At 44.1% G+C, this 14,856-nt stretch overlaps 1 protein-coding gene and 1 long non-coding RNA gene across 2 annotated transcripts; one reads left to right on the plus strand and one right to left on the minus strand.

The window, feature by feature from the left end:
- Positions 1-1,544: 1,544 nt before the first annotated feature.
- Positions 1,545-13,484, minus strand: LOC5564611 (inhibitor of Bruton tyrosine kinase). The gene is made up of 8 exons (XM_021846270.1): positions 13,122-13,484; positions 12,809-13,059; positions 8,271-8,613; positions 8,109-8,209; positions 7,005-7,740; positions 3,491-3,909; positions 3,256-3,430; positions 1,545-3,187 (listed from the first exon to the last, which is right to left on the minus strand). Exons 1-8 carry the CDS (start codon positions 13,290-13,292, stop codon positions 1,706-1,708), a joined length of 3,678 nt encoding a protein of 1,225 aa, XP_021701962.1. The 5' UTR covers positions 13,293-13,484; the 3' UTR covers positions 1,545-1,705.
- A 117-nt stretch (positions 13,485-13,601) lies between these two features.
- Positions 13,602-14,610, plus strand: LOC110676848. Its single transcript, XR_002500779.1, has 3 exons — positions 13,602-13,963; positions 14,031-14,105; positions 14,185-14,610. It is a non-coding gene; the product is annotated as an uncharacterized LOC110676848 (long non-coding RNA).
- The last annotated feature ends 246 nt before the right edge of the window (positions 14,611-14,856 follow it).

Raw genomic sequence — 14,856 nt, forward strand, 5'->3', positions numbered from 1 at the left:
TATTGATAAACGGTGGGGCTATAAGCGTTCAAAACCTAACATAATTACGTAACGATCGCAAAATTTTTGATTTTCAATTGGCACCCATTGACATTGCCGTAAGACGTAGATAACGTAAAAAAATGGATTAACCTAACACCGGTCGTAACGTGTACTTGTATTGAAAACGCATATTAAATGAAGCACGCTTGTTATGCACCGCACGAGCGTGGTGCTGCAGGCGATGGACGAACACGCTCTTAATCTGGAAAAATATGTTGACAATTTTTCGAGCAATCCACTCTGTAGAAGTTCTTGGCAGAATTTTCGTTCGAATTTCTGAAAGATTTCCTTGATTAACTCCTTAATATTATTGGATCAATTATTAGCTTTAGCATTAGCATTACGCATTTAGCACAAATTCGTAGGTGGTACAATCCTAGACCATTGTATGATGATGTTGTTGTTGTTTGTGAGGGACTTTAACCCGAAGGTCATACGTCCCTCCCATTGTATGAGGGTTGCCTCCTTCCCGTCCGTTACCAAAATCAGAAATTTGGGGCTAACCTCTAACTCTTAGACAAGATTGACGCATCCTCAAACAGTCGAGAGCTGTCCTGGCCACGTCCTTGCGAAAGCTGGGGAATGAGAAGGAATGATTGATTGTACACCTACTTAAGAAAGATGCAGAGAACTACACGACCTCTCATAGATGTTACGGGATGTTGCAAGGGTAGTGCCATAGGATACGTTTGGTAGACGTTCTTGCCGACCAATATTTAATTTCAACGCATTGTGATCATGCGCTGCTGATCAGAACAAACTCACCAAATTCCTTTTTCGAAACTTCTCTGCAATCCGTCGCTCATCTAGCAATAAATACTACATAACATGAACGGACAAGCTTGTTTTAGCCGTAACTTAGCACTGTCTATTTAAATGCACACACCGCGTGAAAAATCGATAAAAAAAACTTCCACCTTTAACCAAACATCACCAAAACCACCAAATTTTTAAATCAATACGCTGAACACACACCGTAGATAAAGAGAGAGTCGCGTGAATGAAAAAAAAAACAACAAACTCCACAAATTGTCTTTAGATATAACCCCCAACAAGAAAAAAAAACTTTTTCACTTTGAAAAACATACAGAACATTTGCACGGGGCATAGCACCATCTGCCGAATCTTATTTTCAGCAGCCGAACCGAAAAAAAACGCGAGACGAGGTAAACGTGACACAAGTTTCAAAACGCAGCCGCCCGCGCGCACGGCTTGCTGCGATCTCTTTCTCATGAAAATTATTGGATCAATTATTTAAAAAAAAGTACATGAAGCATTAAAGAATGCTTGCCCTTTACTGGCATTTACCAGATTTGCTGGTATGTCTGAAACATACCTTTGGTAACTTGTAATCAGAAGACCCAATGTGTTTGTTTGACAAATTGAGACATGAATTTGCGAAAAAATACGCGTTTTAGTGAGACTCGGATTCACGACTCCGTGTCGTGGTTCATCAAGCAGAAATTTCACCTAGGTATCTCCAAAGCATGAAAACAACACAATCATGATACCTGTACAAAGTAAAACTTTATTCAGCACAATGGTCAATTTTTGTCTTATTCCTAACAAGACATGCCTTATTCTACCTTCAAACAATATGGTACACATAACACGAATTCAAAACTTTGTTTTACTCGGTTTGTTTGCACAGCGAGAGCTTCAACTACTGATACTGCCAAACGGCAAAATTAACTGCCGTATCGGACCTGGGCCGATACCTCTCGACGGTAATGTTCTCATCGAACACACTGTCCACGTTGTAGAACTGCCGCAGTTCCTCGATGGCCCGTTCTTCGATCTGCGTGTGCACCAACGATTTGGACTTGATTTTCTCGTAGTATTGCTTCTGTTTGCGTTCGTCATCGAGGATTTTGCTGAATTCCTTCTGGGCTTTGATCGGTTTGCTCTCCGCGGTGGTTACCTTGGGGGAGGATATCGTCGGGATGCTACTCGGTTGGACATGGACGTTCGTCAGAGACGATGTGGGTTCGTAGCTGCCGTTGCTGATCTTTCGACTTCCGCGTGGCGACAGTATGGCGATTGGTTCCGATTTGAACATATCGGCCGCGGAATTGTTGAGGTTTTTCCATGGGTTGGCAGGGGTTATTTCCGGTGATGCGACCGAAATCAGTTCTTTAGGTTTCTCCGAGGTAGAAGAGAGGCGCTTGCGTTGTTTTTGCGACAGTTTGGGCTTTTGGATGGCAAAGTCGCTGAGGTTGAAAGTGTTTACTCGAGTGCTGCTATAGCCAGAGTCGTAGCCTTCGTCTTTCCTATCTGGAGTCGCCGGAGATAGCAGGTCTTTGTCGGGTGAAGTGCCTTTCTCAAGGAGAGCCCGAAGATTAGAGTAATTTTCTGTTACTTTGGACTCATATTTAACAATTTCGTTTGCTTTTAATGCTGCGGGTAGAGACTTTTTTCTAGGATCTTTCTTGTCTACAACTTTATGCCAACTTTTGACTTCTTTTTCCACCGCGGGTTCGTGACCATTCGTTACATTAGTGGCTTTCTTATCTTCCGGTTTCGAAATAGGAATTTCTTCAAATGATAAATCCCTAATATAACTCATGGCTTCTTTTTCGTAGCTCCTTTTCTCTTGTTGCATCTTTGTACTCTTGGGTGTTATTTTCCCTTTAGGGGTTTTGCCTTTCGTTGGGGCCTCGTTCACCTTGGCGTTCAGATCTACGTTAAAATCTCCAACAAACAATGCCATATCTTCATCCGAAATGGCATCCGCCGATGGGGTGATGGTCCGGTAAGCGGCAAGTTGATAGAATTCCTTGTAAAACCTGTCAATCTCTGCCAGAACGGGAGGTTCCAGATTGTCCAGTGATCGCATTTCCAAAACTTTGGCAAGGTTCACGCTGATGAATTGCATGCAGAGATCCTTCAGCACATCGCAGTTATACTGGAAGGCGTACTCGAGTAGCTCACCAACGTTTTTCAGATTGATCCGATCGGCGATTGTGGCTTCGAATAGAGATTTCAATTCATTGATAAAGAACTGATCGCAAATTACCACCATGTTGAAGAGGAAATTTTCAGAATACTTTTGGTCGCGAATCTTCTGATAGTCGTTGTTGTACATGAAATCTACAATCGGTTCCATGTACTCCAACGGAATAGTAGTCAGATTTACGGTTTTACTCTAAAACGATTTGGAAAAGGAATTCACTGATAATATTCTATAGATTTCAATCATAAGTCTGTTCTTACTTCTGTCCACGTGTGGCTGAACATCATATTGAAGTACTCGAGTCGGGCCATCAGAATACATTTATGGGCTTTGATCTCCTGATTGTCCTGCAATCGAATGGTTACGTCCCGAAGATCCGGATAGGAATCACGCGATAGTTTTGGGAAGTCTTCGACCGTCGGGTCATCGGATAAGCTACAATAGAAGAATCAATCGTTACTCCCTAAGCAAGGATCATAGAATACTTGAACGAACTTCTTCAACGACTCATTCAGTGCCCCTATCTCTAGCTGCTTGAACACCTTTCGCAACCGCGTGACCATCTCTTCCACTGTTCCGCCTGGATGTAATTGCCCAACCAACTTTTCTACGTCCCCCTTCGCTAGCACTTCATTCGTGTAGATATACCGGAGCGCAAGTTCGAAAATGGATGCCGTCAGACCTTCGTATCCCTTGAGGTGGATTTCCTTCTCGGTGGGTTGTTTTTCGGCCAACTTTCGCAAATGGCGACACCGGTGGTAGATGATGAATCTGTGCACCGGGAAGGATTGGTAGTCCACCAAGAAGGTTAAATCGTGAACGCCGTCCATTTCGTGTGCTTCGGCTAGAAGGTTGCCGAAGTCGTAGTTGGATTCCAGCAGCTTTGGCATCTGGAAGCAGCGACGAGTATTTTCCTAAAAAATGGAAGCGGTTGCATTAGATTTCACGTTGATTTGTTTTATTTATCTTTATGTTAAAGATTGTCGAGAAGATTGCAGCGCGGACGATGAGGCTGCAGCAAGGTACCCGCCAAAATGTGGAACGCTTTAAACAGAAGCGAAAACAGCAAACCAATTGTGTTGGGAGTGCGAAAAGATGGAGAAGCTGTATCGTTATCAAGAAACGCGTAAGAAGCTTTGTACCACGAGCCGAAATGCGCCGGGATAAGGATGAAGATATCTTGACGAACGTGAGGCGGAAGGTGCAAGTAGCACTACGATGAACACCTGAATAGCACAGAGGAGGAAGATTAAGGCAGCAGGAGGATAGCTTCATCAGTACGGAGGATGAAGGAGATTTGCTAACTCCCACAATATATGAAGTTAAGGATGCTATCAAACAACTCAAGAGCTTATGGTCCCGGACAGGTTGGCTACTTGTCTGCACCGATTGATAGCCAGAATCTGGGATACAGAACAGCTACCGGAGGAGTGGGAGGAGGAAGTAATATACCAAATATAAAAAAAAGGATGATAAATTAGAATGTTAGATCTATCGAGCGAGCACTGTTCTTAACGCAGCAGATATGTGGGAAGTTATCAAGCCGGTTTCGAGAACGGGCGATCGAGAACGGACCAAATATTACCAAATAATACCATCGACCGCGAAGAGCTATGGAAAATTATGTAAGAGAATGGTTTTCTCGGGGAACTGACTAGACTGATCAAGGCAACATCCATCAGTGTACAGTGCTGTGTGAGTTGCGTTATCGGAGCCGTTGGAACACGCAAAGGACTTCGACAAGGCGATGGTCTTTCCTGCCTCCTGTTCAATATTGCGCTAGAAGGTTCAATGAAATGGGCGGACTTCAACATGAGGGACACGATCTGCAATAAATCCAGCCAGTTCATCTGTTTCGCTGACGACGTGGACATTGACGGAAGAACGTACCAGGCTGTAACGTGAAGCAGATCGAGTTGGATTGAAGGTAAATACGTCGAAGATGAAATATCTGCTGGCTGGAGGGAACCGAGCGCGATGAGTTCGAGGTGGTGGATGAATTTGTTAAATTCGGATCATGGGTATCGTCGGATACAACTGCAGCAGAGAAATTCGAAGACGCATAATTTCTCTGAGTCGGAAGTCGTGCTCTCTACGAACTCTACATCTACCTTGCGGTCTGGTAAACTTAACCTCCGTACTAAGTATACCATGTTCAAGACGCTGATAAGACCGGTATTCCTCTATGGGCATGAGACGTGGACAATCCTCGAAGAGGATCTGCAAGCGCTAGGAGCTTTTGAACAACGTGTGCTTAGGACGATCTTCGGCGGAGTATGTGGAACGGCGTATGGAGGAGAAGAATGAATCACGAGCAGTGCTGTAAACATTCGACACTTTGCGTGACGTTCGTTTCGTTGCCATGGTCAGCAGTCACAGCACGAGCGTTAGAATGAACGTCGACAAACACAAAAAAAGTGTCAATTGAATGTCGAATACGATGACATTTGCATAAATCGTAAGTTTTGCATAGATTTCAGACATCGGATCATAAACAACATGAATAGTTTGATCTTGTCCTTTATGTCGAATGTGACACACATACAATGAAAGCAGCACAGAAACAAACAAAACCGTAACGCTTCCTAGCCAAGCTATCGCGGTCAGTGGCATTCAATTGCATTTTCTTCTCGACATTCGATTGATCGCTCGTGTTGTGAATGTTTAAGGGACGCGCTGCCGAATATCAGCGAAAACCTGTCAACTACCGTGATTGCCTACAACACTGACCACCAGCTTGCGCAACTCTACGTTGAACCAACTTTCCAGAAAGTCGCCAAAGCTGGAAGGGTACGATGGGCGGGACACGTTGTGATTATGCCGGACCACGATCGCGCAAAAATGGTGTTTACCTCAAATCCGTCCGGTACACGACGAAGAGGGAAGCAACGAGCTTGATCAAGTGGAGCTGGATTTTTGAAGTATGGGACGATACAGAAACCGATTGAATTAGTTGGCGTAACATTGGTGCGCAGGTCATTTCTTGAAGAACGTAGCTCCATCAAAAGTAAAGTAAGTAAGGAGAAGCAGTTTGCTTTCTGCCTCCCCGATGAAATATCACAAGGTGGATCCGGGGAGAAAAGTTTCGGAGCCCAAAAGTAGGAAGGTAAAGGTAAGGGGTCCGCCGTCTGTGCATTCACTTGAGCAATTACAGTGCATGGTCTGGTTTTAGTGGATCGTCGGTGGTGTGACTCCTTCTTAGTCTAATTGCTCTCAGTTAATGAGTGTGGAAATGCTTTTATAACACTATGTTGAGAAACAGGCTCTGTATCAGAGGGAGGGAAAGACATGCCAAAAGGAAGACAATGCTGATTTTGAAGTAATTTGTGATGAAGTTCCTGGAGAAATATCTGATAAACTCCTACAAGAAACATCTCATGTAAGAATGTATAGAATCTCTAGAGGTATTTTATTAGGAATCCTTGGGAAAACAGCTGGGCAAATCACTAGAAATAAAAAACATAGGGACACTAGGAGGCATTCTTGTATGTTTTCAAAATCGCAAATCGAATTTCTTCAAAAGTCCTGGAATAAACCTTTGCGATTTTTCCTGAAGGAATCTACGGATGATCTCCTGAAGTTCGTTGGAGAAAGCAGTTGAAGAATAGCTGAGAAAATCTCTGGAGTAGATTCTGGAAGATTCACTACATTTTCGGAGCAATCCCAGTAAAAATTGCTGTAGGTATTAGCGTTGATCTGCTGAAGAAGTTTAGGAAGCAAATTATAAAAAAATTATGAATTGTAAAACAGCTCTTGATAAATCGCTGAAAGGATTGACGAATCACTGGAAGAATTACTTAGGGGATCTCTGGAGGAATCCCTGAATGCACTAGAAAAAAATGCAGTTTGAGACATCTATGGAATTCTCTAGAGCTTCTAGTATTTGCATCAGTATTCATTGCAAGGATTTTATAAAATCAAATCTATCCAAATCCACCTTGAAAAGATTTCGATTGATTGAAATAATCAAAGATCGCTGGAACTGATAACAACAGTTATCGAAACTTACCAGCAGTGCTGCAAAATTCTCCCCATCATCGTCGCACACAAAATCAGTCACATTGTTCAAATTCTTTATACGCTTCAGCTCGATTCTCGTCTTGGTGGTGGTGCTCATCTCCTTTTTCGCGTACGTCTCCGTGTACTCACTGATTTGAGTAACTGCATGCGCGTTCAGTTTGTGCGTTATGGTTCCGTAGTACAAATTTCCCAGCAGCAGCACCAGGGCGTTGTTGTTGCACCAAAGGATCCTCTCAATTTCCAAATTCCTGGACTGGGCAAATACACATCGCACAAACTGCTGACAGTCTTCATACCAAATGTAGATGTTTCTTGAAACCGTGAAGGCCAAAATCCTCAGTTGTTTTGTATGCTTCGGAAGGTCTTCCTTTTTCGTGACGAACTCCCCACCGGACACGGAAATGCACTCAAACTTCTCCATCAGGGGGTTCTTGTATGTCTTTCGCTTAAAATTATTAAATATGTACAAATAACTAGACTTGGTGTAAACTACAATTGCTGCATTGCTCGATTCGACTAGCTTGATTGTGGTGTCCACGTTGGCAACTGCCAGTTTGTCCTTGCCCTGTTCGATTTCTAGGGGAAGCGCTTTCGGAAGCATAACCGGGTTCACTTCCTTCTTCATGCCAAATTGGCCCCCGTTTTGACCCCACACGAACACGTCCGCCTCGCAGATCGCTATCGAGTGGTAGTCTTTGGCTATTATTCGGTTGATTCGCTTATCTCTGTAAAGAAAATTAACAGTTAGACGAAGTACTTCACTCACGATGCTCTCCAGAACGTTATTACCCTGCACTGACTTATCGTTTTCTATGACTATGCAGCTTACTCGGCTTAGTATGAACAAAAAAAATACGCTTGCAATTTTCTTGAAATAATCAAATCAAGTAATTCGATTATCTGATTTTTTTTTACTTTGAGGACTTAAAATATCAAAAAGCGTAACTAGCTACAAAACAAGTAACTACGATCTTTTTTTTAAATTTTGCCTAGATTTGCTCAACCATAGAATAGGTGAGCACAGGATTTGATGGAGATTTTTTTATGATAATAACGGTCTGGGAGCCTCGGTAAAGATTGAAGTTATACTTACGCAAAATTGTGCAACCCGCCAATCTCTTTGAATGTCAATTGCTTCTCCGGGGGTGGCTTAATTCCTAACTGGCAGTGGTTGTTCTCTCCGCAGGAGTAAATCTACAATCAATTGATCAGTACCTTGCCCCAAATAATATACGATCTATCGCAAATCTCTTACACAGTTGTGATCGGACAGCAGCAGCGTGTGATGCCTTCCGGTGCTAACGTCGACTATCCGCTCCTCGGCGCTTCTCGTGTGAACGGCTATCCGGATTGGGAACGCCACCGTATTCTCGGCTCCGTTCCCTAACCGTCCCCCTCGGCCATGTCCTGTGGCGTACACATCCCCATCCTTTGTCAAAAACACACTGTGATAGGCGTTGATCGACATCTTCGCGATGGGGATACGATGCTTCCGGAAGTAATCGATGCAATCTGGCGTGTCTCTACCTTCGACATTTCCAATTCCGAGGTTGTAGTTTTTGTTCTTTCCCCAGACTACTATTTCATTACCGATACCACTGCAATTAGGATTCAATTACTACATCGACCTTGTAACAACCAATGACGAACAGGGTGGTCATCCACTTGGAATTTCGAAACCGGAAACCTCATTAATTTAAAATCATTGGAAATAGTTTTGAATCATCGGTAAATTTTAGTTACAGGGAAGTTAATTTCAGCTCTATCTCTAATGTTAGTTCTACGGTGAGTTTAAAATAATTATTTATTGATAATTCTATTACTATTGGTATTAATACTTATAATCAAAAATTAAAGAGGTTCTAAATCAAAATTGAAAGCGTTTCATAACATGTATTATGTATTTTTTTTTTGTTATTACTGTTCAACAAATAGCATTAAATCTTAGAGACTTCAAAAACCTCAGAATTTGGGACATAATTTGTTGGTTCCGGTACTGTGAATTATTTCTAAGTTTCGCCTATTTAAAAAAAAATCTTCTTCTTCTTGGCATTCCGTCCTCACTGGGACAGAGCCTGCTTCTCTGCTTAGAGTTCAATGTGCACTTCCACAGTTATTAACTGAGAGCTTTCTTTGCCAAAGTTGCCATTTTCGCATTCGTATATGGCGTAGCGTGGCAAATAAGATTATAATTTATGCCCAGGGAAATCAAGGAAATTTCCATTACGAAAAGATCCTGGGCCGACCGGGTATCGAGCCCAGATATCTTCAGCATGGCTTTGTTTTGTAGCCGCAGACCAGTCGGCTAAGGAAGGCCCCTTATACAACTCTGTTTGTCCTCAAACACGGTCGTTGACTGTTGAACTTCTCCAAGTTCTTTCAATAACCAACAAAGCTCTTGGCACCCTTCGGCGAGTGCAACGAAATCCGCTTCGGTGTACCTCAGTGCCACACAAGTCTGCTTCCGGGAGCCGCATGCGATGACGCCTTCGCCAAAAAGCCCGAGATGATCGGAGTTCGGCTTCCGATCGCGAAAGTTCCCAGCCCAGTCGGCGTTGACGAACATTTGCAGTCCATCTTTCAATGAACCCGGGTGCAGCTTGTGGTCGCTTGTTGTTGCCAGATAGCGCAGAACCCGTTTCGCCTCGTTCCAATCATGCTGATTTTGACAGCTTGATGTCTGCGCCAGGATGGAGGTGCTGACAGCGATATCCGGTCTTATGTGCACCGCTACGTGCAGCAGGCCACCGATCAGACTCAGATAGACTTTGTTGTTCGGCAGCTGATCCACCTCCTCTCCATGCTAGAAATAACCAGGGTCGAAACAGGTCCGTCACACTCGGGCTCAGATTGGGTACCACTTCTAGTACTGCATTTGGTCCCTCGGTAGTGCAAAAGGTACCCAAGTTTGACAGATCGCAGTACACTTTTCACCGCATTCTAGATTACCTTATGAGCCATAAAATTTTGGGAAACTGCAAGGGACATGGGAGTCTTTAATTTGTCTTTGGTCGAAAGGAGTCTTCGATGGCTTAGCATTCTCCATGTTGAACCTATGTACGAACTTCCAGATGTACACCGCTTGATTGGTATCCGGCGTCGCTCTTCTCCACCTAAATCCCCAGGAAGTGACGTATATCACCGAGGTTGGACACGGTGAAGTGGGCTTGCAGACTTTTCAAAATAGCGTCGAACTCTTTCTCAGCCTGCGTAACAATCACCATATCAAAGACAAATTAAAGACCCCCATGTCCCTTGCAGTTGCCCAAAATTTTATGGCTCATAAGGTAATCTAGAATGCCGTTCAAAGTGTACTGCGATCTGTCAAACTTGGGTACCTTTTGCACTACCGAGGGACCAAATGCAGTACTAGAAGTGGTACCCAATCTGAGCCCGAGTGGGACGGACCTGACCATATCGTACACATAAATGAGGATGTATGCTGTCTTGCCGTTCTTCTTGCGGATGTACAGGCACGGATTCAGCTGGAATGCTGGAACTTGAAAACAGAATCCACCTTCTGTTTTCACACTCGAGCGGACTGCTTCAATCCGTATAGGCTCTTCCTCAAACGACACACGGTATGGTCGTGGCCGGTGATGTATCCCTCCGGCTGCCTCATAAAACTGGTTTCTTCCAGTTCACCATTCAGATACGCCGTTTTGACGTCGACGTGCTTGATAACAGCTTTCCTCTGGCTGGCGACGGTCAGCAAAGTCCGGAACGTCATCTGCATTGCCACCGGCGCGAAGAATTCATGTTCATCGGTGCTAGCCTGTAGCCTTCTGCTACGATTCTCGCCTTGCGCTGTACGACGGCACCCTTCTCGTCGATCTCCATTTTGAACAACCATTTGCATCCAATGCCTTTTTTGTTCGAAGGAAGTTGAACCAGCTCCCACGTTCCGTTATCCATCAACGCTTGAAATTCCTCATCCATGGTGGCCTGCCATTGAATCGCGTCAGGCATGGCATCCGCCGGTGTTCGGGGATCAGCAGATCGTATAGACCGACAACTGCTCGCTTTCAAACCTTGCTGCGTTGCGCCTCAACATGGCGCGTGACATGGGTGGATGTGAAGATTTTCGCGGGGGGAGTTCAATAATCGTCACGTCACCTGTCTCGTCATTAGAATCTTGACTGTAATCTTCGGCAACGCTGGTTTCAACCTGCGAAAAATACTCCAGATCGGAATCTGACTCTTGTTCTGCTTCAGACTGCATTTCATCGGTATCTTGGATATGGACAGGTTCTGGTTCCTGGTACTGTCGCTCTTCTGCAACAGCAACATCCGGATCGCAATCCAGACTAACGTAGGTTTTCACTCGTTGCTGGCTGTGAACAGTCGTTTGCCTCTGCTTTTCGGAACCTTCCGAGATGAACACGACATCACGACTTTTGAAAATAGTTTTCTTCACGGGATCGTACAGCCGGTAGGACTTGGTGTTCTCGTAACTGACCAGAATCGCTTCCTTCGATTTGGCGTCTCACTTTTTCCGATTTTGTTCGGAATATGTGCCATTGCCTTAGTACTGAAAACCCTCACCACTCTGACAGAGTCCCTCAAAGCAGGCCTTTTTGCTTGCCTTTATCTCGGACTTCAGCGCGACTTTGGCAGCGGTGAACGCCACCCGTCGTTCTTCACGCTCCTCCTCGGTACGTGCTCGCTGCATCCGGCTCCTGGCCCGTAGGCATACACGACGCAGGTTCGCAATCGCTTGAGTCCACCAGTACGTCGGTGGTCTCCCATTCCTAGGGTGGACTTGCCTAGGCATAGTCGCATCGCATGCACGCGAGAGCACCGCTACCAGTTCGTCCCCGCTTAGGCCGAGTAGGTTACGCTCACGGCGGAGCACCTCTCTAAGTACTTCGTCATTGAAGTACGATGTCTTCCACCTACGAGGGCTTGGCCTTGACCTAGCCGCTTCCTCTACTCGCTGCCTTGTAGTCGATACTGTAGCGAACTGCCAGGTGGTCGCTGTGAGTGTAGGCATTGTCTACCCTCTAGTTCGAACTACTCGTTAGGCCAGGACTACAAAAAGTAACGTCGATAATCGACTCCGCTCCGTTTCGGCTAAAGGTACTTTTGGTACCAACATTAGCCAGATCGACATCTAGCACGGCCAGTGACTCTAGCAGGATTAGACCCTGCTGGTTCGTGATACGGCTTCCCCATTCCACGGCCCAGGCATTGAAGTCACCCACTACTGGCCTTCGCCCTGTCAGCACGGTCGTCATACAGTCCAACATCTGCGTGAACCGCTCGGTCGACCAACTCGGAGGCGCATAGCAGCTACAGAAGAGGACCCCGTTTACCTTGGCGATCACGAAGCCCTCGTAGGTAGTAGACACCAACTTCTGGACGGGGTATTTACCCGTCGTACATATCGCCGCCATTTTTCCGGATCCATCCACGACCCAGTTACCGTTGCCGGCGGGTACTCGGTATGGGTCCGATATGATGGCGATGTCCGTCCCCCACTCAGTAACTGCCTGATACAGCAATTGCTGAGCTGCGTCACAGTGGTTCAGGTTCAGCTGCGTTACCTGCACTGTGACTTTTCATTTATGGCTCTTTTGAAGGTCAGTGTTGTTGAAAAATGTAGTAAAATTGAAACCCAAAATTTTGCATACAAATTTATATGATTTTGATGATTCAAATTTAATCCGCGCGAAATCCCTTCAATATATGTAAATGACGTTTTGTTTTAAATTTTATGAGGAAAAACTCAGGAATTTGTTTTTCGGTTCTGAGCGGCCACCCTGTTATCATTGACGGACCAAGACACCTCACCTGTCCTTATGCTTTGGGATGTTACTGCAAAGCTGCAGCGGATTGACAAAGTCCTCATCCGGAACGTCAATGATGGCTCCGTGTTTGAGTAACAGCACGGCCACCCCCACACAGCCGTAGTACATTGCCCGGTGGAGGGCTGTGTGGCCGGACTCGCCATCCTTGAGCGCAATACTGGCCCCATTGTTGAGCAACCATTCGGCGATGGCAAACCGTCCCACCGATGCCGCCAAATGAAGGCCACTTCTTCCCTACAAAGTAACAAATTTCAAAACTTTAAAATCTATACCTTCAATCTACAATGAAGACCAACCTGATCGTCCACTATTTCGGCAAAATTCCGACAGATCTTGGCCACGTACGCCGCCAGAAGTTCATCAGAGACGGACTTCTTTGTCAGGGCCGCCGTAATTGCATTTCCGTGGTGCGGCAGGTGGCACTTGCGCGTACACTCGTAATCGTAACTGGTGATTGAGGTAGCCATCTAACCGATACGCGCCAAGGGCCAGGCGGTTCAGACTTTGTCCGTAGAAGTACCGATTTCACAATCGTCTCGCTGGGCGAACAAAATATTCACAAATTTCGCTTGCACGGCACAACACTCGTACGATTTTCTGCGTACACTTTGCCAGAGCAGGTGACGTTTCGTCGTCTCGTTCGGCTTTTTGTTTGCCAGATTCTTTTCGTTTACGGTCTGGTATACTGTGGTACGATTGATGCATGCACTGAAATTAATGTTGGAGTAACTACAACCACTTCATGGTTCTTAATATTACTATTCAGAATTATGTTGAAATTTAATGTGTTTGTCTTCATAATTACTGAAATGTTGTTGAAATTACTATGCCAGCAATGGATAAAATTTACTACCATGTGCAGTCAAGTGCACTATTGTCATGTATTGGAGATAAACACAAGATCCTTAATTTTTAATGAGCAATGTTATCATTTTTACCATGTGCATGGTAATTTACACAACAAAAGCGTAGTAATAATGCCCCCATCAACATGGCTGTTTTTCTCCGTCAGCTTGTGAAAAGTTAACACAAGTGTGGACAGAAAAAGTATTATTTTCAGTGCTTTAGGCGTAATATTGAACAAAGTTTTGTTTATTTTTCATAATATTGTACCCATGTTGCTGTTGATCTCGAGTTGGTAAGAAATATTGAAATTTAATACACAAAACAAACAAATCGCTCAACAACTTCTTTTCATGTTGCAGATGATACCATTCAATTTCCAGGCCCAATTAAGTTATCCAAATTATAATTAAGATTAATTTTTACTATGTTTCTTGGTGAGTATTCTACCAATCATCGATTTGTTACTTTTTGTAAATTGACGGAATATTAATCGTGCACATTTTTTTTCAACAGATAACTCGAGCGATGTGGAGCATAAGTTGAATTAGCCGCTATAATCGTGGATCAGAGATCGGTGAAAGCAAATACGGACATTAAATTCATTACAGGACTCCACTACAAGCGCCGTCTTCATATCTAAGATTCGCTTTTTATGGATTAAAGAACAATAAATTATTATAGACATTATTATTAAATAAACGATTATGATTTTAGTAATGGAATAGGTATATTGATTTAAAAAAAGTTGGAATAAATATAAAGAGTATTCAAATTTACTATCCGATAGCTGTCTTTTTAAACGCATCGCATGGTAAAAAAAATTGACAATAATTCGTTCTCAATATTACCATGTAGCATGGTAGTTTTAACTGATGCTTCGAATATCGTCGGCATGGTAAAAAAGACCACACATCCCGTTTGAGATGAATGTGTAACGTAGTCTGCACAAATCAAATGGTGCGATGTATTTAATTTAAACCATCAACATGGTAATTTTTACTGCAATACTGCTCTCAGTGTGGGATTATACGTCAGTAAATAAGGGGGTTAAAGCCCCCTACACGGTTTTGGGGTGACTAGTGCACGCTGTGAACTAGACTGTCGAATTACATACATTTTGCCTTATGAAAAGTGAAACGGTTATTGCAATTCGAAGGTTTTATGTATTGCTGTGTGCGTTTGAAA

This window comes from Aedes aegypti, chromosome 2, assembly GCF_002204515.2.
Source record: "Aedes aegypti strain LVP_AGWG chromosome 2, AaegL5.0 Primary Assembly, whole genome shotgun sequence".
NCBI lineage: Eukaryota > Metazoa > Arthropoda > Insecta > Diptera > Culicidae > Aedes > Aedes aegypti.